The sequence below is a fragment of the Pan paniscus genome, chromosome 21 (assembly GCF_029289425.2).
Source record: "Pan paniscus chromosome 21, NHGRI_mPanPan1-v2.0_pri, whole genome shotgun sequence".
Classification (NCBI taxonomy): Eukaryota; Metazoa; Chordata; class Mammalia; order Primates; family Hominidae; genus Pan; species Pan paniscus.
The window spans coordinates 21,012,529-21,040,519 of NC_073270.2; the positions used below are offsets into that span (position 1 = coordinate 21,012,529).

General features: G+C 39.0%; 1 protein-coding gene across 13 annotated transcripts in view; it reads left to right on the forward strand.

The window, feature by feature from the left end:
- The window catches only part of CFAP61 (cilia and flagella associated protein 61), a 305,696-nt gene that overhangs the window by 72,016 nt on the left and 205,689 nt on the right, over positions 1-27,991 (forward strand). For all 13 annotated transcript variants that reach the window (XM_055104782.2, XM_034947210.3, XM_055104783.2 and 10 more), the window contains 2 exons: positions 18,201-18,292; positions 27,798-27,872. In XM_055104782.2, the coding sequence (XP_054960757.1) occupies positions 18,201-18,292; positions 27,798-27,872 (167 nt within the window). The remainder of the gene's footprint in view (positions 1-18,200; positions 18,293-27,797; positions 27,873-27,991) is intronic.

A 27,991-nucleotide genomic window follows, 5' to 3' on the forward strand; every position in this document is an offset into this window, starting at 1 on the left:
TTTTTGATATGTTGTTGGATTTAGTAGCTAGTTTTTTTGTTAAGGATTTTGGCATCTATGTTCATCAAGGATATCAGTCTGTAGTTTTCTTTTTTGGTTATGTCCTTTCCTGGTTCATTCATTGAATGAATTAGGGAGGGTTCCTTCTTTCTCTATCTTGTGGAATAGTGTCAGGAAGATTGGTACCAATTCTTCTTTGAACGTCTGGAAGAATTCTGCTGTGAATCTGTCTGGTCCTGGACTTTTTTTTGTTGGTAATTTTTAAATTGCCATTTCAACCTCACTGCTTATTATTGGTCTATTTAGGGTATCTAATTCTTCCTGATTTAAGCTAGTAGGGTTTTATCTTTCCAGGAATTTATCTATCTCTTCTAGGTTTTCTAGTTTGTGTGTATAAAGGTGTTCATAGTAGCCTTGAATCATCTTTTGTATTTCATTGGTGTCAGCTGTAATATCTCCTGTTTCATTTCTTAATGAGATTATTTGAATATTCTCTCTTCTTTTCTTGGTTAATCTTGCTAATGGTCTATCAATTTTATTTATCTTTTCAAAGAACTATCTTATTGTTTCATTTATCTTTTGTATTTTTTTTTTGTTTGTTTCAATTTCATTTAGTTCTGCTCTGTTCTTGGTTATTTCCTTTCTTCTGCTGGGTTTGGATTTGGTTTGTTCTTCTTTCTCTAGTTCCTTGAGATGTGACCTTAGAATGTCAGTTTGTGCTCTTTCAGTCTTTTTGATGTAGGTATTTAAGGCTATGAACTTCCTCTTAGCACCACCTTTGCTGTATCCCAGAGGTTTTGATAGGTTGTATCATTATTGTCTTTCAGTTCAAAGAATTTTTTAATTTCCATCTTGATTTCATTTTTGATGCAATGCTCATTCAGGAGCAGTTTATTTAATTTCCACATATTTGCATGGTTTTGAAGGTTCCTTTTGGAATTGATTTACAGTTTTATTCCACTGTGGTCTGAAAGACTGCTTTATGTAATATTAATTTTCTTAAATTTATTAAAGCTTGTTTTATGGCCTATCATGGTCTATCTTGGAGAAAGTTCCATGTGCTATTGAATAGAATGTGCATTCTGTAGTTGTTGGATGAAATGTTCTGTATGTATCTGTTAAGTCCATTTGTTCTAAGATATAGGTTAAATCCATTGCTTCTTTGTTGACTTTCTGTCTTGATGACCTGTCTAGTGCTGTCAGTGGAGAACTGAAGTCCCCCACTATTATTGTGTTGCTGTCTATCCCATTGCTTAGGTCTATTAGTAATTAGTAAATTTGGGACCTCCAGTGTTAAATGCATATATGTTTAGGATTGTGATATTTTCCTGCTGGATGAGGCCTTTTACCATTATATAATGTCCCTCTTTGTCTCTTTTAACTGCTGTTGCTTTAAAGTTTGTTTTGTCTGATATAAGAGTAGCTACCCCTGCTTGCTTTTGGTGTCCATTTGCATGAAATGCCTTTTCCCACCCCTTTACTTTAGGTTTATATGGGTCCTTATGTGTGAGTCTCCTGAAGGCAGCAGGTGGTTGGTGAGTTCTTATCAATTCTCCAGTTCTGTATGTTTTAAGTGGAACATTTAGGCCATTTACATTTAATGTTAGTGTTGAGATGTGAGGTACCATTACATTCGTAATGTTATTTGTTGTCTGTGTTCCTTGTTTTTGTTTTTGCTTTTTAACATGTATTTTTGTTTTATAGGTCCTGTGTGATTTATGCTTTAAAGAGGTTCTGTTTTGATGTTTTTCCAGTATTTGTTTTAAGATTTAGATCTCCTTTTAGCAGATCTTATAGTGGAGGCTTAGTAGTGGCGAATTCTCTCAGCATTTGTTTGTCTGAAAAAGACTGTATCTTTCCTTCATATCTGATGCTTAGTTTCTCTGGATACGAAATCCTTGGCTGATAATTGTTGTGTTTGAGGAGGCTGAAGATAGGGCCCCAATCCTTTCTAGCTTATAGGGTTTCTGCTGAGAAATCTGCTGTTATTCTGATAGGTTTTCCTTTATAGGCTATCTGGTACTTTTGTCTCACAGCTCTTAAGATTCTTTCCTTCATCTTAACTCTAGATAACCTGATGACAGTTTGCCTAGGCAATGATCTTTTTGTGATGAATTTCTCAGGTGTTCTTTTTGCTTCTTGTATTTGGATGTCCAGGTCTCTAGCAAGGCTGGGGAAGTTTTCCTCGATTTTTCCCCCAAATTTGTTTTCCACACTTTTAGATTTCTCTTCTTCCTCAGGAATACTGATTATTCTTAGGTTTGGTCGTTTAACATAATCCCAGACTTCTTGGAGGCTTTGTTCATATTTTATTATTCTTTTTTCTTTGTTTTTGTTGGATTGGGTTAATTCGAAGATCTTGTCTTTGAACTCTGAATTTCTTTCTTCTGCTTGTTCAATTATGTTGCTGAGACTTACCAGAGCATTTTGCATTTCTATAAATGTGTCCAATTTTTCCTGAATGTTTTATTGTTTTTTCTTTATGTTATCTATTTCCTTGAATATTTCTCCCTTCACTTCTTGTATCGTTTTTTGGATTTCCTTGCATTGGGATTCGCCTTTTCTTGGTGCCTCCCTGATAAGCTTAATAACTAACCTCCTGAAATCTGTTTCAGGTAAATCAGGCATTTCTTCTTGGTTTGGATCCATTGCTGGTGAACTAGTGTGATTTTTTGGGGTTGTTAAAGAGCCTTGTTTTGTCATATTACCAGAGTTGGTTTTCTGGTTCCTTCTTATTTGGGTAGGTTCTGTCAGAGGGAAAGTCTAGGGCTGAAGGCTGTTGTTCAGATTCTCTTGTCCCACAGGGTGTTCCTTTGATATAGTACTCTCCCCCTTTTCCTATGGATGTGGCTTCCTGTGAGCAGAACTACAGTGATTGTTCTCTCTCTTCTGGGTCTAGCCACCCAGCAAGTCTACACAGCTCTGGGCTGGTACGGGGGGTTGTCTGGATAGAGTCCTATGATGTGAACCATCTGTGGGTCTCTCAGCCGTGGATACCAGTGCCTGTTCCGGTGGAGGTGACGGTTGGTGGTGGGGTCGGGGTGGGGGTTGAAATGGACTCTGTGAGAGTTTTTAGCTTTGGTGGTTTAATGCTCTATATTTGTGTTGGTTGGCCTCCTGCCAGGTGGTGGATGGGGCCCTAGAACTCCCCAAATTATATGCTCTTTGTCTTCAGCTACCAGGGTGGGTAGGGAAGGACCATCAGGTAGGGGGCATGGCTAGGCATGTCTGAGCTCAGACTGTCCTTGGGTGGGTCTTGCTGCGGCTGCTGTGGGAGATTGGGGGTGAGGTTCCCAGGTAAGTGGAGTTGTGTACCTAGGAGGATTATGGCTGCCTCTGGTGAGTCATGCAGGTTGTCAGGGAAGTTGGGGAAAGCTGGCAGTCACAGGCCTCACCCAGCTCCCATGCAAACCAAAGGGCCAGTCTCATTCCCACTGTGCCCCCCCAGTAGTCTGTTTCCATGTGATGGGCAAGCTAGGCTTGAGAACTTGCCCCAGGCTGCCCACCTCCCAGCTGAGAAAGAAAAGGGCTTGGTTCTTCCCCTGTCTGTGGAGACTGCACACTGGATTCACGCCCTCTGCCCGAGTTCTGGCCAGGAGGCTTCTCACCACCAGTTCAAATTGTTACAAACTTCAGCTGGAGATTTCCTTCTCCCTGTGGTGTTTTTCCCCACTCCTCTGGCCACCCTTCTGATGGATCCCTGTGGTTCCAGGCAGGAATGGCCTGCCTGGGAACCCAGCGAGTTCCCAGGGCCTTTCCCACTGCTTCCTCTACCCCTATATTTCGCTCAGCTCTTTAAATTGACTCAGCTCCAGGTAAGGTCAGAAACTTCTCCCACAAACAGACCTCCAGTTTCTCCAGTGGGGGTATGTGTTTGGGAGAGGAGGATCTCCCTTTCCCACTTTCACAGTTGGGGCACTCACAGTATTTGGGCTGTCTCCCGGGTTCTGCAGGAGGCAGTCTGCTTCCTTCAGAGGGTCTGCGGGTCCTTTCAAGATTGCTGGTTTGTTTTTGCCATTGATCTGGAGCTAAAATTCACAATGCAAGCCTCTGCACGCTGCTTTATCCATCCGAGTTGAAGCTGCAATCTAGTCCTGCCTCCCATCTGCCATGATGATCCAAACTATTGCTTACTTTTCTGCTTTTTATTTTTAGTGTATCTATGATAGGTTTTTGCATTATAGTTGCCATGAGGCCTATGAAAAACACCTTATAGAAATAACACATTATTTTTAAAAGATGACAGCTTACCTTCGATCACAAAAAATAAAATCAAAGAAAAATCTAGAAAAAAGCTCTATACTTTAACTCCATCCCCCAAGATTTTGACTTTTGGTTATCTCAATTTACATATTTTTGTACTATCTATCTCTTAACAAGTTGTTATAACTATTACTATAATAGTTATAACTATTATTGTTTTTGACAGATTTTTCTTTTGGACTTCATACTAGAGATGAATAGATTGCACTCCCCAAGGACAGTATTAGAATATTTTGGGTTTGTCCATGTACTTAATTTTACCAGTATGTTTTATACCTTCAGATGTCTTCTTTTTGCACAAATCATTGGTTTCATTTTCTTTTAGATTGAAGAACTCCCTTTCACATTTCTTGTAAGATGGGTCCGTTTGTCGTGAATTCTCTCAAGTTTTGTTTATTTGGGAAAGCCTTTTATCTTTCCTTCATATTTAAAGGACAAGTTTGCTGGATACAGTATTCTCCAAAGGAAGTTTTTTAATTTCAGCAATTTTGAAAATGTCATCTCACTCCCACCTGCCCTGTATGGTTTCTGTGAAGAAGTCTGTTGCCAGATGAATTGGAGCTCTGTACTTGCTTCTTTTCCCTTGCTGCTTTTAGGATCCTCTCTTTGTTCTTGACTTTTGATCAGTTTATTATATGCCTTGGGGGAGTCTTACTTGAGTCAAATCTATTTGATGCTCTCTCATCTTCCTGTACCTGGATATTTATCTCTTTCTCAAATTTTGGAAAGTTTTTTTTTTTTTGAATAAACTTTCTACCCCTATTCTTGCTCAACTCCTTGAACACCAATAATTCTTAGATTTGTTTTTTTCAGGTAATTTTCTGTATCTTATAGACAGTCTTTGTTGGTTTTCATTCTTTTCTCTTTTTTGTCCTCTGATTATGTATTTTCAAATAGCCTGTCTTTGAGCTCACTGATTCTTTCCTCTGCTTGATCCATTCTGCTCTTGAGGGCCTCCAGTGAATTTTTCAGTTTATTTGCTACATTTTCAGTAGCAAATGTATTTGTCAGTTCCAAGATAGCCACTTGATTTTTTAAATTGTTATTTCAAATATTTTGTTAAATTTATCTGATAAATTTATGAATTGCTTTTTTGTGTTATCTTAAAGATCACTGAGTGCCCGGGCGCGATGGCTTTCACCTGTAATCACAACACTTTGGGAGGCCAAGGTGGGCAGATCATGAGGTCAGGAGTTTGAGACCAGCCTGGCCAACATGATGAAACCCCATCTCTACTAAAGATACAAAAAATTAGCCGGGTGTGGTGGTACACGCCTGTAATCCCAGCTACTCAGGAGGCTGAGGCAGGAGAACCACTTGAACCTGGGAGGCAGAGGTTGCAGTGAGCTAAGATCATGCCATTGTACTTCAGCCTGGGTGACAGGGCGAGACTCTGTCTCAGAAAGAAAAAAAAAAGATCACTGAGTTTCCTTAAAACTGCTATTTTGAATTCTTGATCATAGAGCTCACATATTGCCGTCCTATCAGGGTCAGTCACTGGCTCCTTGCTTTATCAATTTGAGAGGACCATACTTCCATGTTTCCTGATGTTTCTTGTGGTGTGTGTTTATGTCTTGCATTGAAGGACAGTTCAATTGAAGGACAATTGAAGTTATTTGTTCCATTCTCCCTCTGGCTTGTTTTTTATTGGGATATTTGCTTATAGATTCTGTGTAATTTACCTGCTGATTTTCTTTTTTTTCCCCCTGCTAGGTAGCTGCCTCCTTTTTGGCACTAGATGGCACTTTAAGCCCAGGTTTGCATCAATTCTAGCAAACAGAGTGCCACCCATCCTGAATGGAGGTCCCAAAGGGATATCCCAGTAGTGTGGGAAGGCTAGCTAGGGGTTCATGCCCAGGGTACCTGTGGAACAAATCTCCTACAGTGTGGTGCTGCTGAACTGCCATACTAATTTGGAGTCTCCTTTGGTTGAGTTACAGAGCAGAATTTCCATGGCTGAGGATGATAGTCCCACCTCCCCACTTTGTTTCTGGCTGTCTTTAGGGATATTTCTTTCTTCAAGTATACCTGATGCCTTCCATGAGTTGAGGCAGGAACAGATCTCCTGCCAGGGAACCCAAGATAGTAGGGAAGCTGGTTGTCCACCTCAATATCAGTTTGCTGTGTAGAAACTGTGAGTTGAGGGAAATTTTCCACACACTTGTAGCTGGGCAGATTGGGGGAAAGTGTGTCATAGATACAGAAGTCTGATTCTCTTACCATCTACTCAGTTTTTACACTTCTCTGTGGCTCTAGGAACTGCCTCTTTCTCATATTTGAGTTCTGGGATATTGCTGGTGATAACCTGGGTGCTGTGTATTTGTTTTTGGTTTTTTGTGGATGGGGAGGGGGAGTAAAGCCAGCTTGCTTCTACACTGCCATTTTGGAACCTGAAGTTTTTGTGGGAAGGTTTTTAATTGCAGTTTATAATTTAAATTGTTATATAACTATTTGTTATATTTGGTAGTTCATAATTTTTATATGAATATATACATTTTCTTTACATTTTCAAACGCATTAGGATAAAGTTGAAGCCATTTTCATTTTTCTCTTATTCAACTTTTAATGTTCAAAGTAGTAATGTTGCCTTTTTCAGTTTTCATGATATTGAGTATTTGTGTTCATTTTCTCTTCTTAAACTGTCTTACTGGTGGTTTATCAATTTTATTAGTCTTTTCAAAAAATCAACTTTTGGCTTGTTTGCTCCTTCTCTATAATTTGTTACCAAGTTTATTTCTGTTCTTTCCTTTATTAGTTCCCCTTTTGTATTCCCGGACTTATTTGATGTTTTTTTAATATATATATATTTTAAATAGACTCTTAACTCATTGATTTTTCAGCTTTTCTTCCATACTAATATAAGTATTTAAACTATAAATATCCTTCTATTCTTGGTCTTAGCTGCAACCCACAAGTTTTGGTATGTAACTAATATATGTATTATCAATATGTTTGAAATTTCATTTTATATATTCTTTGACTTACGAGTTATTTAAAATATTATTTATTTATTAACATGGGAATGTTCTTGTTTTTTTATTTTTAATTGTGGTACTCTTTCAACAAATTTTTAAGTGTTCAATGCAAAATTGTTAACTATAGGTAGATGTTGTACAGCAGATCTCTAGAACTAACTTATCTTGTATAAATGAAAGGTTATACCTATTTAATAGCAACTCCCCATTTTCCCCTCTTCTCAGGCTCCTGGCAACTACCATTCTACTCTCTGCTTCTATTAATTTCACTATTTTAGATACCTTATAAAAGTGGAATTGTGTATTATTTGTTCTGTGCCTGGCTTATTTCACATAACATAGTGTCCTCAAATTTCATCCATATAGTTATATATTGCAGATTTTCCTTCCTTTTAAAAGCTGAATAATAATAGTCCATTGTATATATATATGCCACATTTTCTTTATCCATCCAGGATATCCTCGTTTTTTGTTTTGTTTTGTTTTTTACTAGGCTTTAGTTTAATTGCATTGCAGTCAGAGAACCTACTCTGTGTGTTTTTAATTCTTCCAACTTTGTTAAGCATATGTTCCATTTTTGTAAGGATTCTTTGAGTCCATGGAAATAGTGTGAATCCCATAATTTTTAGGTTCAGTGTTCTGTATAAATCAGTCATATTTGCTAATAATGTCATATTTTATCCTTATTAATATTATCACTTTTTTGAGCAGTTCATGAGAGATGTGTTAAAATCTCCTGCTTTGATTATGGATTTACTGACTCCTACTCATAGGCTATCATTTTTTTCATTATATATTTTGAGTCTATGTTATTTAAGGCATAATTTTTAAATTATTCTATCTTCCTTGAAATTTTGATCAGTTATGAAGTTTCCTTCTTTAGTGATGTTTTTGTCTTAAAGTCTACTTTTTCTGATTTTAATATGGCCACATCAGCTTTCTTTGATTTTTACTTACATGCCATATTTTTTCCTGTCCTTCTATTTTTACCCTTTCTGTTTTCTTATATTTTAGATGTGTTGCCCATAAACAGCATTGAGTTTGGTAGGCTTTGTTTTTAATCTACTGTCATAATTATTGGCTTTTAATTAGAGTATTTAGTCCATTTACATTTAATGTTCTTATGGGTTTTTATCTACCATCTTACTTTCTACATATCCTCTATATTCCTGTGTTTCATTTATGGTACTATTTATTGGTGTTTTATTCTTTCTTACTATCACCAGTGATATGTTAATTTAATTGGCATTTTCAAAGAATCAGCCTCAAGATTTTGTTGATTCTATTACTTCTTGCAACTGCGTCAATAATCCGTTGCCACAATAATGCTACTAGCAAACAGCTACAAAACTACAGTGGCATACCACAATAAGCATGTATTGTTCATGCATTTGGTGTCAACTAGGCAGCTCTGCTGATCTTGGCTGAGTCTACTCACATGTCTTGGAGTGTTTTGGCTGACAGGTGATCTAGTCAGGCTTTGGCTCTGTTGCATGTCCCTCTCATCCTTTAGGAGGCTATCTTGTACAGGTTCTCATGGAGAGGGCAGAGGCACAAGAGAGCAAATGGAAACATGCAAGACCTCAGGTTTAGGCTTTGAACTAACACATGTCACTTGTCCAAGCAGGTCACATGATTAAACCCAGAATCAGAGTGAGAGGGGGCCACATGGAGCAAAGGGCCTAAATACAGGGAATATGAAGAATCAGAGTCATCATTGCAACCCATGTTCACACACAAAAAGAAGAATGCTGATGACTTTTGTCATGGTCTTCTTTTTCCTGACCTAAGGAGACACAAACTTCAGCTTAAGATTGGTCTCCTGATTTGTGATACAATGAGAATGGGGAAATGGTATCTGTTTTCCTGGAGGAGGCTAAGACCTCATCCCAAGTCTCATCTCAAGACGGTGATTTGGGAATTGTCAATGTATTAAGCTCAAGTTTATTGTACTGGTTGGCCTGGAGTCTACACCACATCCCAGGTAGGAGGAGTTTCATTGAAAATTTTGAGAAAAGCCCTTTGTCCTTTCATGCAACCCACCTAGTATCTTTCTTTGTATAACTGTGGACTTCATTATCAACCTCTTGTCATTCATTCAGTCATTAAACAAATACTGAGTGCATCCCATATACTAGACTTTAGGAACATAGTCTAGTACGTAGTGAGTCCAGTACCAGCCAATGACAAGATAAACATGCAAGACAAACAACTTTACAATAACATCATTGTCTTGAAGGAGAAAAAAGTGTGGTGGGACCAGAGCAGAATTACACCTAAGTCATCTTGAGAGCAATCCACATAGACTTCACAGCCTCCACATAGACTTCATAGACCTCAAAGCTTTTGAGTAAAACTTCAAAGCAAATTGGAGCTTTCTAGGTGAATAAGCAGAAAGTTTTTCCTAGCAGTGATATCAAAGAGTGTAGAATAAGGAGATATTCAAGACCATGCCTTACTGGGGGAAAGTACAAGTTCAGTGTTGCTGGAGCATCAAGTGAGGGAGTGGCAGGAGGCAAAGCAGGACAGGAGAACTGAGGCCAGGCAATCAAGGCCTTGCATGCCTTGCAAGAGAGTTTGGATTCTATTCTATTACATCGGTCATATGTGATGATGAACCATTGGAAATATTTAATTAGAAAGCATTACATGGTCAGTTTCTAGTTCACAGGAAGACTTTACGAAGGCCACTTTGGCGTCCAGGAAGGAGATGAGGAGGGATTGAACCAGAACAATAACTATGGAATAGATCTGGGAGATATTTTAGAGAATTAATGGAACTTGGTATTTTATTGGATATGGGGAAAGGAGATTGTGGAAAAGGGGACTATCAATGATGATTTTAGAAACTGGGTAGATGGTGGAACCATTTTGTGAGGTGAGATTAGTAAGAGTGAATGGATTATTTGATGAAGATGCTGAGATGATAACAATCATTTCTGATTTGGACAGGTAGAGAGTTTGACTTTCCTAGTAAGCATTTGGGTAAATACACTGTATTCAGTCAGCCACAGGTGCCTATTAAAGTAGACAGAAAAATGGCCTCACTAAAGATACCCTTGTATAATCTCTGGAACCTGTAAATGTCACCTTTTTTCTTTGAAAGGTCTTTGTAGTTGTGATTAAAGATCTTGAGATAAGGAGATTATCCTGGATTATCTAAGGTGCCCTAAATGCTATCACAGGCGTCCTGTGATAAGGGAGAGACAGAGGGAGATTATAAAGACAGAAAAGGAAAAGGCAATGTGATTATGGAATCAGATTGGAATGACGTAAGGAGCCAAGGAATGCCAAAGCCAACAGAAACTGGAAGAAACAAGGAACAGATTCTCCCCTAGAGCCTCTGGAGTGAGCATAGGCCTGCTGACACCTTGATTTCAGCCCAGGGATACTGATTTCTAACTTCTTATCTCTAGAATTGTGAGAGAATAAATTACTGTTGTTTTAAGCCACTAAGTGAGTGGTAATTTTTTACAGCAGCAACAGGAAACTAACACAATTATGAAGAAGACAAAAGGGAATGAGGCCAACCATGGCACAAAAACATGTCAAGAAATAAGGACTTATTCACTCTTCAGAAAGAACTCCTTGAAAGAACTGTCTGTGCTCAATGTTAATTTTTTGCTTTTTGTTTTTTTGTGTATCCATTGTATGTTTTTAGATTTGAGGGATGAGGCTTGCAAATAATATAACCCATTATTTTAAACTGATGACAACTTAACACTGATTGCATAAACAAACAACAACTAACAAGCAAAAAGAAAACTAAAAAACTACACTTTATCTCTTGGCTTTTTTGTTGTTTCTATTTATATCTTACTGTACTATGTCTTGAAACATTATAGTTATTATTTTTGATCTTTTCATCTTTCTACTTATGAGTAGTTTACATACCATAATTACAGTGTTATAATAGTCTGTGCTTTTCTGTGTATTTACTATTACCAATGAGTTTTGTATCTTCAGATGATTTCTTATTGCTTATTAATGTCCTTTTCTCTCAGATTGAAGAATTCCCTTTAACATTTCTTGTAGGACTGGTCTGGTGTTGATGAAATACCTTTTGTTTGTCTAGGAAAGTCTTTATTACTCTTTCATGTTTGAAGGATATTTTTGCCAGATATACTATTCTAGGGTAAGAGTTTTTCTTCTTCAGCACTTTAAATATGTTATGCCACTCTTTCCTGGCCTGCAAGGTATCCACTGAAAAGTCTGCTGCCAGACGTATTGGAGCTGCTTTGTATATTATTTGTTTTTTTTTTCTCTTGCTGCTTTTAGGGTCCCTTTTTTTACCCTTGACCTTTGGGAGTTTGATTATTAAATGCCTCGAGGTAGTCTTCTTTGGGTTAAATCTACTTGGTGTTTATACTTCTTAGACTTGAATATTGATATCTTTCTCTAGGTTTGGGACGTTCTCTGTTACTATCCCCTTGAATAAACTTGTATCCCTATCTCTTTCTCCACCTCTTCTTTAAGGGCAATAACTCTTAGATTTTTCCCTTTGAGGCTATTTTCTAGACCCTGTAAGCATGCTTCATTCTTTTTTATTCTTTTCTCTTTTGTCTCCTCTGACTGTTAACTTTCAAATAGCCTGTTTTCAAGCTCACTAATTCTTTCTTTTGCTTAGTCAATTCTGCTATTAAGAGACTCTGATACATTTTTCATTATGTCAGTTGCATTTTTCAACTCCAGAATTTCTGCATTATTTTTAAAATTATTTCAAATTATTTGTTAAATTTATCTGATAGGATTCGAATTCCTTCTCCATGTTATCTAGAATTTCTTTGAGTTTTCCTCAAATCAGCTATTTTGAATTCTCCATCTGAAAGGTCCTACATCTCTTCTCTCTGGGATTGGTCCCTGGTGCCTTATTTAGTTAGTCTGGCGAAGTCATGTTTTTCTGGTTGGGTCTGATGCATGTGGATGTTTGTCAGTGTCTGGGCACTGAAGAGTTAGATATTTATTGTAGTCTTTGCAATCTGGACTTGTTTGTACTTTTCCTTCTTCGGAAGGCTTTCCAGGTATTCAAAGGAACTTGGATGTTGTGAACTAAGTTTTTGGTCACTGCATCTATATCTGCATTAGGTGGGTACCCAGAGCCCAGTAACATTTTGGTTCTTGCAGACTTGTAGAGGTGCCACCTTGGTGGTCTTGGATAAGATCCAGAAGAATACGCTGGATCACCAGGCAGAGACTCTTATTCTCTTCCTTTACTTTCTGTCAAACAAATGAAGTCTCTGTCTCTGTGTTGAGCCACCTGAAGCTGGGGGAGGGGTGACACAAAGCACCCTTGTGGCCACCACCACTGTGACTGCACAGGGTCAAACCTTAAGGCAGCACAGCCATGGGTCTTGCCCAAGGCCCACTGTAACCACTACCTACATTCTCTCAAGGCCCTAGGGCTCTGCAGTCAGCAGGTGATGAAGCCATCCAGGCCTATGTCCTTCCCTTAAGGGCAACAAGTTCCCCTGGCCCTACAGAGGTCCAGAGATGCTGTCTGGGAGCCAGGGCCAGGAGTAGGAAACCTTAGAAATCTATCTGGTGCTCTGTTCTACTGCAGCTGGGCTGACTGTGACAGCACTAGGCAAAGTACTTTCCACTCTTCCCTCCCTTTTTCCCATGCAAAGGAGTCTCTCCCCATGTCCACCACCACCACAGGCCCACAGGGAGTACTACCAGGGTACTACTGATGTTCACTAAAGGCCCAAGGGCTCTTCTGTCAGCTTGTGGCGAATGCTTTCAGGCCTGGGACTCATCCTTCAGGGCAGTGGGCTCTTCCACTGGCCTGTAGTAGGTCCAGAGATGCCATTCAAGAGCCAAAGCCTGGAACTGGGGACCCTAAGAGCCTGTTTGGTGCTCTTCCCCACTGTGGCCAAGCTGACACCTAAGCTCAAGACAAAGTCCCCTTTACTCTTTCCTCTGCTTTTCTGAAGCAGAAGTGGTCTCTTCTCGTAGCCACTACAGCTGAGAATGTGCCGGTCACACCTGAAGTCAGCACAGCTCTTAGTCTCACCCAAGGCCCATGGCAAGTACTACCTGGCTACTGCTGCTGATTATTCAGGGCCCAGGGGCTCTTTAGTCAGCACATGATGAATCCTACTAGGACTGGGTCCTTCATGTCAAGGCAGCAGCTTCCCTTCCAGTCCAGGGTGTGTCTAGGAATGTCATCCAGGAGCCAGGGCCTGGAATAGGGACCTTGTGACTCTGCCAGGTGCCCTATCCTACTGTGGCTGAGCTAGGATCCAAGTTACAAGACAAAGTCCTCTTCACTCCCCTCTCCTCTTTTCAAGTGGAAGGAAGGAGTCGGAGTCTCTTTTGGAGCTGTGAGATGCGGTGCCTGGGATTAGGGGAGGGGTAACGCAAGCACTCTTTTAGCAGATCCAGCTGGTGTTTTACTAGCTCGCATGTCCCCTAAGTCCGGTAGCTCAGTCCTTGTGGCCTAGACAGCCTTTCAAGTTTATTTAGGACCCCAGAGCACTTTTGCCTGTGGTGGCACGGCTTGCCAGAACTCAGGTTCCAACCAGCAGGATGGGTGATTCCCATCTGGCTAGGGCTGATGCAAATGCTCCCTCTTGGGGTGCCAGCTGAGTTCTGCCTGGTGTTGACAGCACTGCATTCCGTTGCAAAGTCCCACAGTCACTGCACTTTCTCTCCCCAGGTGTACAGATTTTCCACGCCACGTGGCTACTGCCAGGGGAATGGGGAAAGGTTAGTGTTGGCAATTCAAGACTGTCTTTCCTGCCCTCTTCAGTGCCTCTTTCAGTGATGTGAAGTTAAAACCAGATAGTGTGATCACTCCCCTGATTTTTGGTTCTTATGAAGGTGCTTTGTTGTGTACATAATTGTTAAATTTTGTGTTCCTGTGGGGAGGATGATTGGTGGAAGCTTCTATTTGATCATTTTGCTTCACTTCCTCTAGCACTATTTATTGTACAGTTTGTTCTTTCCCCCCTAATTTGAAATGCCATCTTCATCATATATCAACATGTCATAACTGTCTGGGTCTATTTCTGGCCTTCGTTCTGTTCTATTCTTGCCCCAGTAACTCTCTGTTTTAATAACTATGTCTTTATAATGTCTTAATATTCAGTTGGGAATTTGGCCCTCTTTTTGTTCACCTTTCTTAAATTTTTGTTTACTGTTTCTCCATATTTGCTCTTTTAGAATCAATTTATTTCATCACACAAAAATTAAGATTTTTGATGGATATTTAAAATAAATGTGAAAAGCACAAAATTATATTATTATTTATTCCTGAAGCCCTCAACATGTATTATTTTGCACTCCGTATGTATTATTCCTATTAGATAAAGAGCGGGATAGATCCAGAGTCTTGTGGGACCTAAAGTCTGACCCATTCAAGAGCCCTTTTTAAGGAGAGTAATGCAAAATGATAAATGTGGCATTAGATGCTGTGCCTTGGAGGAGCCTGTGCTGGGAAGATGCCTGAACCTCTAAGCTTTATTAGCTTCATGGTAAACCCGCTTCCGATAAGCAGTCTCACTTAGAGAGAAAGTCGTGACAAATTGTGCCTTTACTCCCACTAGAGTAAACCGATAGTTCATGACTTCTAAACTACTTAGATGGTATAAGCCATAAAATAACAATTAAATCACGCAGCTTCAGTTGTATTTTTAGTCATGTGTTACACAATACCACTGCCTCAGCTTTCCCCAGGATAGCACCTCTCATTTGAGGATCTCAGGGGACATTATGAACATTAAGTAATTAAACCTCACAAGACCCCAGAGACACTGGAGAGATAGATCCAGCTTCACCTTGCCCAGTTCTGAAATGCAGTCACCTCTAGGGATGAACGTGGCAGCTGCTTAGTAATAAACTGCAACACCTCACAACAGTTTAGTCAAGCAATTAGTCTTTGTAGTTGGTAATTGTCTCATGAACATTAGACCATTGACAGTTAAGTCACCAGGATTATTAGTTTACTGAAAATCTAATCCAGTCTTTAAGACTTTTTACTTTTTTGTAATATTTTCCTAATTATAAAAGAAGCATGCACAGTGAATGTCTACTTTTAGTTGCATTTTTTGTAGTTCTTCAAACTTAAAATAGGAAAGAAATATCTTTGTAATACATTAAAATAGGTAGTTACTGATAATGAGTTTTTTTAAATTCACAAGTTTGCTGCTGATCGAAAGTAATCAATGATAGTAAAAGTTGGAAGAGTGGATACCTTTGAGAGGAGTATTGACTGGACGGGGAGAAGAGGGAAACTTCTGGATGCTGGAAATTTTTTATTTATTTATTTATTTTTTAGTGCTGTCTTGTTGCATTTTTTTTTATTATTATTATACTTTACGTTTTAGGGTACATGTGCACAATGTGCAGGTTAGTTACATATGTATACATATGCCATGCTGGTGTGCTGCACCCATTAACTCGTCATTTAGCATTAGGTATATCTCCTAATGCTATCCCTCCCACCTCTCCCCACCCCACAACAGTCCCCAGAGTGTGATGTTCCCCTTCCTGTGTCCATGTGTTCTCATTGTTCAGTTCCCACCTATGAGTGAGAACATGCGGTGTTTGGTTTTTTGTCCTTGCGATAGTTTACTGAGAATGATGATTTCCAATTTCATCCATGTCCCTACAAAGGACATGAACTCATCCTTTTTTATGGCAATCATTAAAAAGTCAGGAAACAACAGGTGCTGGAGGGGATGTGGAGAAATAGGAACACTTTTACACTGTTGGTGGGACTATAAACTAGTTCAACCATTGTAGAAGTCAGTGTGGCGGTTCCTCAGGGATCTAGAACTAGAAGTACCATTTGACCCAGCCATCCCATTACTGGGTATATACCCAAAGGACTATAAATCATGCTGCTATAAAGACACATGCACACGTATGTTTATTGCAGCACTATTCACAATAGCAAAGACTTGGAACCAACCCAAATGTCCCACAATGATAGACTGGATTAAGAAAATGTGGCACATATACACCATGGAATACTATGCAGCCATAAAAAGGAAATGTTTTATATGTCCTTTTTTTTTTTTTTTTGGAGATGGAGTCTCACTCTGTCATCTAGGCTGTAGTGCAGTGGCACAATCTTGACTCACTGCAACCTCCGCCTCCCGGGTTCAAGCGATTCTCCTGCCTCTCCTGAGTAGCTGGGATTACAGGTGTGCACCACCATGCCTGGCTATGTTTTTTGTATTTTAAGTAGAGACGAAGTTTCATCATGTTGGTCAGGCTGGTCTTGAACTCCTGACCTCAGGTGATCCAACTCCCTCGGCCTCCCAAAGTGCTGGGATTACAGGTGTGAGCCACTGTGACAAGCCAGTTTTATATATTTTTATAGGTGGTGGTTGTTCAGGAATAGACATATGTAGAAATTCCCTGAGCTGTACACTTTTCATATGTGTGTTAATCTCAACAACAAGCTCAATAAGCCTAAAGAGCATCCCGCTCTTGTCATGATGAGAGTGCTAGAAACCCCAGATAGTCTTATTTGGAAAATTCTGCAGGGTGCAGGACATATCGGGAGCTGGAGATATGACAGTTTTTATTTTCCTCAAAGCATGTTTCTTCAGAAGAGGGATTCTAAGTGCTTTACCCTCTCTTCTCAGGACATTTTCTCTTCATGCCAAAAGAGCCACCTTTCATGCTAGAATGTGACTCTCTGTCTCATTGTGCCTTCAACATTATGTACCTCTTCGACTATGCTATTTACACCTCCCTGGGCATCTCATTTTTCTCTTAGAATTTCATTCATTTACCTACATCTTTGCCAGAAGTAAGTATAATGCATTAGTGACCCAGATATTTGGGGTTGAGAGGCATCTGCAGGGGCCATTGTTGTAGCTGGCACTAGAAGAACACCATGGGAGAGGAGGAAGCAGGGAGGACCCTGGCTGCTCTGGCTCTGCAGTGTCTGATGTGACGCTTGAAAACAAGAAGGCAGAGCAGCATGCCCACACTCACGGAGACAGCAGCAGTCTCTGGAGCCTTCAGCAGGCCCAGGGTCCCTCCTACATCTGTGGCAGCGCTTCTGAGGAGGGGTAGCCATGAGCAGGGCGTCCTAGGGCTGCTCTGAGCTGAGGCCCAAAGGCTGAGAGCAGATGTCATGGCTGAGAACTCCCAGCAGAGCGGACGACACTGGGTGAGGCACAAAGGAGAGGACATCCTCCAGTGATGTCTTCTCCCAGGTCTCCCTCTTTAGGCGTGGAGAGATTTCAAAAGAGAAAAAAGGAGGGGAGGAGGAGGGTGAAAGACCTTTGTAGACAAAATGGGAAATTTTTTTCTTCCGTAATTTTTAGTAAAGGTTAAATACATGAAGCCTAAGCTACCCTGATTATTGACTTTCCAGAACTTACTAAAAAACCAATGCTCAGCTCCAGTTCTTCTTGAAAATAATTTCTATTACAAAATAGAAAAGTGAGCATTGTGACCGCTGGCAGAGCATGAGTTCACAGTATTTCCACACAAAGAGAAAGCAGCCCTTGTGCTAAGCCTTGGTATTCAGGTAACACTGATGTAACTCACTGTAGCCTTTTCCACCTTCTGCCTGGAGATCATTTCAAAGCCCACCATCGAGGAAGCTGATAACCCATTGTTTGTAAACTTCAAAAGGGGCTGCTATGAAAGGAACCCATTGCCCAGGGACTGGCAGAGGTTGAGGGCCTCCTGTGGCCCAGGCCTGGGCCAGGTCCATTGCCCATCTTCCCATCTCCACAACTCCCCTGGGCAGCATCATGTGGATAAGGGCAAAGAGAGGTGGAGGGAGGGAGGAACTAGCCCAGGATCCCTCCTCAGTGTCAAAATTCGGCTGGGCTGCAGAGACCTGCTCTTCCCACCTCAAGGTACTGCTCTCTAGAATAAAATTCTTTAGATCCATTGTAGTTTAAAACCATGTGACCATGCTGTCTAATTTCCTGTGATTCTGCAGATATTTATCATCTATTTTCTGTCATTATTCTATCCCTTCTCTCAAAGATGCTGAGCTCAGGAGTAGCAGCCAGGGTTCCCAAAAAATAGTCGAGGAGTTGCAGGAACCTGTCTCTCCAGATACCATGGAAAACATCCAGGTGAGAGAGACTATCCCTCCATGCCTAGGGTGGGAGGATGGGCCTGGGGGCTACCTGTGACATCAGGGGCATCTCTGGTGCTGGCGTCACTATGGAGAAGTTCTAATGCCTGATGCAGAAAAGGCCTCACTAGCAGTAAGCACACCGCGAGCTGGGGGAAACAGAGGCCTCTGTGTTTGTAACAGACAAATCAAAGCCTCACTGGTGTGCTCCAAAATTCAGGTCACAACAGAATATCAGCCTTTCTCTACCTTCCTCCCTGACTTCAGGAGGCTGAGACAGATAAAACTGCTCATTTAAACTCACTGGGAAATACAGGCTTTCTGAAGAGACTGACACACTATCTGCATACTCAAATGGGACAGCATTTTCCTTACTGCCCTGACTGGGCCCTGCAGACACGGAAACACCTGCCCCATCTCCCAGCAAAGTCCCCTCCCAGCAAAGAGGGGACTCAGGGGAGATGTGAGTCTTTTAAAGAAGGTTATGTGGCATGGATTCGATTGATGGAAATGAAGCTGATTGAATGGAATTAGTTTTTTTTAAGTGCAGCATTCTTTTTACACTAAGGTGCAGTAACGGAGACTGGATTTACTCTCCTGCCTAAAATAACCAAAGTGTGGCTAAAATATAGAAAACACTGTTCATCACTGTAACAAAGGCCAGCGATGCCTGGGAGATGGGAAACAAGCCAAGCGAATCCTGTGGCTGCCCCAGTTGACTGCCTTGACAGACCTTCTAGGCCACAACGCAGGGCAGGAAGAGCCAGAAGACTTCTCGAGTCTTTAAGTCCATGCAGACTAGAGTGACTAAAGTCTGAAGGACAGAGTACTAGAAAGGACAGAGTGCACAGAGAGAGACATCATTGATCAGCAGATCAGTCAGGCAGTCAGCTGAGTGCTGATCGCACCAGGCATGTGAGGAAACCCCTTAAGGCCAGGCTGAGAAAAGAACCTCTGAAAAGGATGAGGATTAATAGTGCCCATGCCTGTACAAAGTTAGGAATAGTGCCTGTTCTCACCAGCCAGACTGGAAAAGCTTATGATTTGCAAGAGAGCACACAAAAGAGTCTTGTGGAGAATAATTAGTTCTAGAGAGGGCACCGCTCCAGTCCTGCTTAACAAATCTTTAAAGCAAGAACTAAAATAATCAAAGTAACTTAACTGAGTCCCAGAACAAAGTACAAGACTATCTATAGGAATACAGAATTACTTGGCACCCACCAAGATGAAATTCACAATGTGTGGAATCCAATAAAGAATTACCAGCACTCACAAAACTGGTAATATATTATGCATAAGGTGGAGATAAATCAGTCAGTTGAAACCTACACACATATGAAAACATGTTAGAATTAATGGACAAAAACATTAGAACAGTTATTATAACTGTATGTTCCAAAGGTTAAGGAGAGACATAAAAGATATAAAAATGCCCCAAATCAAACTTCTAGAGATTAAAAACTACAATCAATAAGATGAAAAATACACCAGAAGGATTAACTCCAGGTTAGGCATTGCAGGTGAAAGATTAGTGAACTTGAAACAAATATAAATGAGATGTTTTTTCAAGATACGTATCAGTGAGTTTGGGGACAACTTCAAAGACCTAATATATGTGTAATAGAAGTCCACCTACCTTGGCCTCCCAAAGTGTTGAGATTACAGGTGTGAGCCACCACACTCCAGCCTGGGCAATAGCACAAAAATCTGCCAAAAAAAAAAAAGATAGAAATACATAGGAGTAATATTTCTGTATATCACTGGAATTAAGTTACTGTAAATCTGAAGTCAATTCTGATAAGATGTATATAGTAAGCCTAAACCGGTCATTAAGACAAACAAACAGAACAGTGAAAAAGCTATTAAAGAAATTTAAGGCTGGGCACGGTGGCCCGCCTTAGACAAAGAAAAAAGAATTATTAAAAAATGAACAAAGCCTCCAAGAAATTTGGGATTATGTTAAATGGCCAAACCTAAGGATAACTGGTATTCCTGAGGAAGAAGAGAAATTTTAAGTTTGGAAAACGTATCTGAGGGAGTAATCAAGGAAAACTTCCCTGGCCTCACTAGAGATCTAGACATCCAAATATAAGAAGCTCAAAGGGCCAGGTGCGGTGGCTCACACCTGTAATCCCAGCACTTTGGGAGGCCGAGGTGAGCGGATCACGAGGTCAGGAGATTGAGACCATCCTGACTAACACGGTGAAACCCCGTCTCTACTAAAAATACAAAAACAAAATTAGCCAAGCGTGGTGGTGGGCACCTGTAGTCCCAGTTACTTGGGAGGCCGTGGTGGGAGAATGGCGTGAACCCAGGAGGTGGAGCCTGCAGTGAGCTGAGATGGCACCACTGCACTCCTGTCTGGGTGACAGAGCAAGACTCCGTCTCAAAAAAAAAAAGAAGCTCAAAGAACATCTGGGAAATTCACTGGAAAAAGATCATCACCCAGGCACATAGTCATCAGGTTATCTAAAGTCAAAGTCAAGACAAAGGAAAGAAAATTAAGACCTGCGAGGCGGAAACATCAGGCCACCTATAAAGGAAAACATATCAGATTTACAGCAGATTTCTTAGCAGAAACACTGCAAGCCAGAAGGGATTGGGTCCTATCTTTAGCTCCTCAAACAAAATAATTGCCAGCCAAGAATTTTGTATCCAGCAAAACTAGCTTCATAAATGGAGAGAGAAAGTGTTTTTCAGACAAACAAATGCTAAGAGAATTTGCCACTACCAAGCCAGCACTACAAGAAATACTAAAAAGAGTTCTAAATATTGAAACAAAACTTCAAAATACATGAAAATAGAACCTCCATAAGCATAAATCTCACAGGGCCTATAAAATAATAACACAATGAAAAAAAAAACACCAAAGTATTCAGGCAACAACTAGCATGTTGAATAAAACAGTACCTCACATCTCAGTACTAACATTGAATGTAAATGGTGTAAATGTTCCACTTAAAAGACACAGAATGGCAGAATGGATAAACATTCACCAATCAAGTATCTGCTGTCTTGAAGAGACTCACCTAATGCATAAGGATTCCTATAAACTTACAGTCAATGGGTGGAAAAAGTTATTTCATGCAAATGGAAACCAAAAATGAGGAAGAGTAACTATTTTTATGTCAGAGAAAACATACTTTAAAGCAACAACAGTTAAAAAAAGTGGGACATTTTAAAATGATTTTTAAAAAATCAGTCCTACAGGAAAATACCCCAATCCTAAATATATATGCACCTAACATGGTAGCTCCCAAATGTATAAAACAATTATTACTAGACATAAGAAATGAGATAGATGGCAACACAATAATAGTGGGGGACTTCAATACTCCATTGACAGCATGAGACAGGACATCGTGACAGAAAGTCAACAAAAAAATTAGACTTAAACTATACCCTAGAACTAATGGACTTAACAGATATTTATAGAACATTCAACACCCAACAACTGCAGAATATACATTCTTTTCATCAGCACATGGAACATTCTCCAAGATATGCCATATCATGGGCCACAAAACAAGTCTCAATAAACTTAAGAAAATTGAAATTATATCAAGTACCCTCTCAGACCACAGTAGAATAAAATTGGAAATTAACTCCAAAAGGAACCCTCAAAACTATACAAATACATGGAAATTAAATAATTTGCACTTGAATGATCTTTGGGTCAACAGTGAAATCAAGATGGAAATAAAAAATTATTTGAACTGACTGATAATAGTGACACAATTTATTAAAACCTCTGGGACACAGCAAAAGTGGTGCTAAGAGGAAAGTTCACGGCATTAAATGCCTACATCGAAAAGTCTGAAAGAGCACAGATAGACAGTCTAAGGTCACACCTCAAGGAACTAGAGAAACAAGAACAAATCAAACCCAAACCCAACAGAAGAAAAGAAATAAAAAGATCAGAACAGGACTAAATGAAACGGTAACAAAAAAAATTCAAAAGATAAACGAAACAAAAAGCTGGTTCTTTGAAAAGATAAGCAAAATTGATAGACCATTACCAAGATTAACCAAGAAAGAAGAGAGAAGATCCAAATACCCTCAATTAGAAATGAAATTTCTAATTGATATTACAACCAATACCACAGCAACATTCAAGACTGCTGTGAACACCTTTAGGTGCACAAACTAGAAAATCTTGAGGAGATAGATAAATTCCTGGAAATATACAACCCTCCTAGATTAATCAGGAAGAAATAGAAACTCTGAACAGACCAATAACAGGTAGTGAGATTGAAACAATAATTTTAAAATTGCCAACAAAAAAAGTCCAAGACCAGATGAATTCACAGCTGAATTCTATCAGGCATTCAAAGAAGAATTGGTACCAATCTTACTGATACTGTTCCAGAAGATAAAGAAAGAGGTAATCCTCCTTAAATCATTTTATGAAGCCAGTATCACACTAAAACCCAAACCGGGAAAGGACATAACCAAAAAAGAAAACTATAGACTAATATTCCTGATGAACATAGATGCATAAATCCTCAACAAAATGCTAGCTAACCATATCCAACATCATATCAAAAAGATAATACACCATGATCAAGTGGGTTTCATACCAGGGATGCAGGTTTTAACATATACAAGTTAATAAATGTGATATGTAACATAAACAGATTTAAAAACAAAAATCATATTATCATCTCAAAAGACACAGAGAAAGCATTTGATAAAATCCAGCATTCCTGTAGGATTAAAACCTTCAGCAAAATTGGCATAAAAAGGACATACCTCAAGTAATAAAAGCCATCTATGACACACCCACAGCTAACATTATACTGAACAAGGAAAAGTTGAAATCATTCCCCCTGAGAACTGGAACAAGACGAGGATGCACATTTTCACCACTTTTATTCAACATAGTACTTAATGTCCTAGCCAGAGCAATTAGACAAAAGAAAGCAACAAAAGCCATCCAAATTGGTAAAGAAGAGGCCAACTGTCGCTATTCACTGATAATGTGATTGTATACCTAGAAAACCCTAAGGACTCATCCAAAAAGCTCCTAGATCTGATATATTCAGTAAAGTCTCAGGTTACAAAATCAATGTACACAAATCAGTAGCACTGCTATACACCAACAGTGACCAAGCTGAGAATCATATACAGAACTCAATCCCTTTTACAACAGCTGCCAAACAAAACAAAACAGCAACAACAACAACACACAAAAAAACAAAAAAATCCCAAAACAACAACAACAAACCTTAAAAAAACAAACAAAAAACCTAGGAATATACTTAACCAAGAAGGTGAAAGACCTCTACAAGGAAAACTACAAAATACTGCTGAAAGACATCACTGATGACACAAACAAATGGAAACACATCCCATGCTCATGGATGGGTAGAATCAATATTGTGAAAATGACTATACTGCCAAAAGCAATCTACAGATTCAATGCACTTCCCATAAAAATACCATCATCATTCTTCACAGAACTAGAAAAAACAATCCGAAAATTCATATGGAGCCATAAAAGAGCCTGCATAGCCAAAGCAAGACTAAGCAAAAAGAAGAAATCTGGAGGCATCACATTACGTGACTTCAAGCTGTACTATAAGGCTATAGTTACCAAAAAAGCATGGTACTGGTATAAAATAGGCATGTAGACCAACAGAACAGAATAGAGAACCCAGAAATAAAGCCAAATACTTAAGAGCCAACTAATCTTCAACAAAGCAAACAAAAACATAAAGTAGGAAAAGGACACCGTATTCAACAAATAGTGCTGGGAAAACTGGCGAGCCACACGTAGAAGAATGAAGCTGGATCCTCATCTCTCACCTTATACAAAGATCAACTCAAGATGGATCAAAGACTTAAATCTAAGAGGTAAAGCCATAAAAATTCTAGAAGATAACATTGGAAAAAACTCTTCTAGACATTGGCTTAGGCAAAGACCAAGAACCCAAAAGCAAATGCAACAAAAACAAAGATAAATAGATGGGACCTAATTAAACTAAAAAGCTTCTGCACAGCAGAAGAAATAACCAGCAGAGTAAACAGACAGCCCACAGAGTGGGAGGAAATATTTGCAAACTGTGTATCTGACAAAGAACTAGTATCCAGAATCTACAAAGAACTCAAATGAATCAGCAAGAAAGAAACAAATAATCCCATCAAAAAGTGAGCAAAGGACATGAATAGAGAATCCTCAAAAGAAGATTTACAAACAGCCAACAAACATATGAAAAAATGCTCAACACCACTAATTATCAGGGAAATGCAAATCAAAACCACAATGGAATATCACCTTACTCCTACAAGAATGGCTATAATTTAAAAATAAAAAAACAACAGATGTTGGCTTGGATGTGGTGAAAAGGGAAGAGTTTTTCAATGCTGGTGGGAATGTAAACTAGTACAAGCACTATCGAAAACAGCATGGAGATTCCTTAAAGAATTAAAAGTAGAACTACCATTTGATCCAGCAGTCCCACTACTGGGTGTCTACCAAGTGGAAAAGAAGTCATTATATGAAAAATACACTTGCACAAGCATGTTTATAACAGCACAATTTGCAATTGCAAAAATATGGAACCAGACTGAATGCCATCAACATAGAGTCTTTTATCTGCACATTGGGTACAGTATACACTGCTTGGATGATGGGTGCACTAAAATCTCAGAAATCACTAAGGAACTTTTCCATGCAACCAAACACCAACTGTTTTCCCAAAAATATTGAAATAAAAAAATTTAAAAATTAGCAAACTGAGTCAATATACAAAAAGGATAATCATGACTGAGTAGGGTTTATTCTAGGAATGCGAGTTTGGTTTAACATAAGAAAATCGGTGTAATTCACCATTTTAACAAACTAAAAAAAAACCATATGTTTATCTCATAAATGTATAAAAGACATTTGAAAATCTAACATTAATTCCTCATAAAGACTCTTAGCACTTTTTCAATTTGACAAAGGTTATTTTTGAAAAACTTACAGCAAACATCACACATAATGGTGAAGGACTAATTGTTTCACCCTTAAAGTCAGGAATAAGTTAAGAATGCCTTTTCTCACCACTTCTAATCAAAATTGTACTGAAGATTTGTACCAGTGCAAAAAGATAGGAAAAGAAATGAAAGGCATCCAGATTAAAAAGGAATAATTATGACTATCTTTCACTCACAGACAACATGACTACCTATGAAAAAAAAATCTGATGGAATCTACAAAACAGCTACTAGAACTAATATATACAAAATTAATATGCAAAATATAGTTGTATCTCTGTATAATAGCAATGAACAATCAGATTGAAATACCATCTACAACAGTACCAATATGTTAAATACTTATAGATTAAATCTGACGAAAGATATTCAAGACTTCTATGGTGAAAACTACAAAACATTTCTGAGAGAAATTAAAGAAGACCTAAATACATGGAGAGATATTCTGTGTTCGTGGGATATTGAATCTTTAAATCAGTTCTTCGCAAATTCGGTAAAATCCCAATCACATTTTCAGCAGGAATTTTTATAGAAGTTTAATTAATTGATTCCAAAATTTATATGAAAATGGAGATAACCTAAAACAGCCAGAGCAACTTTGAAAAAGAACAAAGCTGTAGGATAACACTAACTGATTTCAAGATTAATTATTGTAAGATTCTTTTTTCTCTCTCTCTCTATTGCCCAGGCTGGAGTGCAGTGGCATGATCTCAGCTCAATGCAACCTCCGCCTCCCAGGTTCAAGTGATACTCATGCCTCAGCCTTCCAAGTAGCTGGTACAGGTGTGAACCACCACGCCTAGATTTTTTTGTATGTATTTTTAGTAGAGATGGGGTTTTGCTATGTTGGCCAGGCTGGTCTTGAACTTTCAGCCTCAAGTGATCCACCCACCTTGGCCTCCCAAAGTACTGGAATTACATGTGTCAGCCATTATGCCTGATAAGATTATTGTAATGAAGATAGTGTAATATTGGTGCTAAGGTCAACAGTAGGTTAATGGAATAGAATTAAACAACTCAGAAATAGGCTCAACGTATAGACAACTGATTTTTGACAAAGGCACATGGCAATGTAGTGGAGAAAGAATAGTCTTTTCTCTCTGAAACAATTTTGTATCCGTATACAAACTTTTAAAAAACTCAATCCATACCTCACACCATATACAAAAATTAGCCGCAAATGAATCATAGACTTGAATGTAGAATTCAAACCAATATAACCTCTAGAGAAAACATAACATAGGAGAAAATGTTTGTGACCTTGGGTTAGGTAAGATTTCTTAGAAACAACATTAAAAGCACAACACATAAAGGAAGAAATTGACCAATTAGATGCCATCAAAATTTAAAACCTTTTCTTTTTGAAAAGTACTTTAAGAGAATGAAAAGACAAGCCACAGACTGGGAGAAAATATTTGCAAATTACATATCTGACAGAGGACTTGTTTCTACAACATAATTTTTAAAACTCTCAAAACACAATAATACAAAATAAAAAAGCAAATTAAAAATAGGCAAAAGATTTGAACTTTCCAAAATAAGGCATCACATGAAATGACACTCAATCTCATTAGTCATTAGAGAAATGCAAATTAAAACCACAATCAAATACAACTACACGTCTATTAGAATGACCAAAACTAGAAAGATTAAGCATTCCAAGTGTTGTTGAGGATGTGTAGGTGCATCCACACCATGGATATTATTCAGCAACAAAGAGGACTAAACCACTGATGTGTGCAACAGCATGGATGAATTTCAAAGTAAACATGCTGAGTGAAAGAAGCCAGATCAAAAAAGAATAAATACTATTTTATTTCAGTAATATAAAATTACAGAAAGTACAAGCTATAATGACAAAAATCATATCAGTATTTGCCTGTGGTTGGCAGAGTAGAAAGGGTGGGAGTGAGAGGCACATGGGAACATGGAAGCTTGGGGGACGATGTGTAATGTTTGTTATCTTTATCGCGGTGATATTTTTATGGGTGTACACATAAATCAAAGCTTTTCAAAAAGGATACTTCAAATATATGTAGCTTATTGTATGTCAATTCTATTAGGTTGGCACAAATTACTTTTGGTGCACAAATAATTGCAGTTTTTGCCATTACTTTAATGCAATTACTTTTGATATAATTACTTTTGCACCATCATAATACCTCAATACAGTAGTTTTTTTAAGAAAAAACTTAGTGCACCTTTCAAGTTAAACAGAAGAATACGAATAATGGAGTAATAACTAACATCTCCAGAGAATCAGGAGGCGCCTGCACTATGCTAAGCATCTGTTTCTCTATCTGTCTGTCTTTATTTTATCCTCATAACAGCCTTATGAAATAGATGCTCTTCTCATCCCCTTTTCACAGAGGAGGAAACTGAGGTTACATAATTTTCCCAATGCCACAAGGCCAGTAAGCTGTAGAGCCAGGATCTGAACCCCGGCAGTTTGCTCCAGAGCTTGGACTCTAAACCACTGTAGGTGTCGATTAATTTTCATGTTTTGCTGTCATCATTTCCAGGGAAATATTGCCAGAGAAGCTGCATCCGAGGAAGCTTTAACAGCAGTCCACAGTGGAAATGTTAGTGAACCGGAGGTAGGGTTTGACGAGGGCCTTTGCGTGCCCTCTAGCCACCCCATGGGTTTCACACCTTTCTACCTCAGAGGATTTGTGCCCTTTCCTCCTCCCAGTCTCCCTGCCTGTCTCCACCAGTT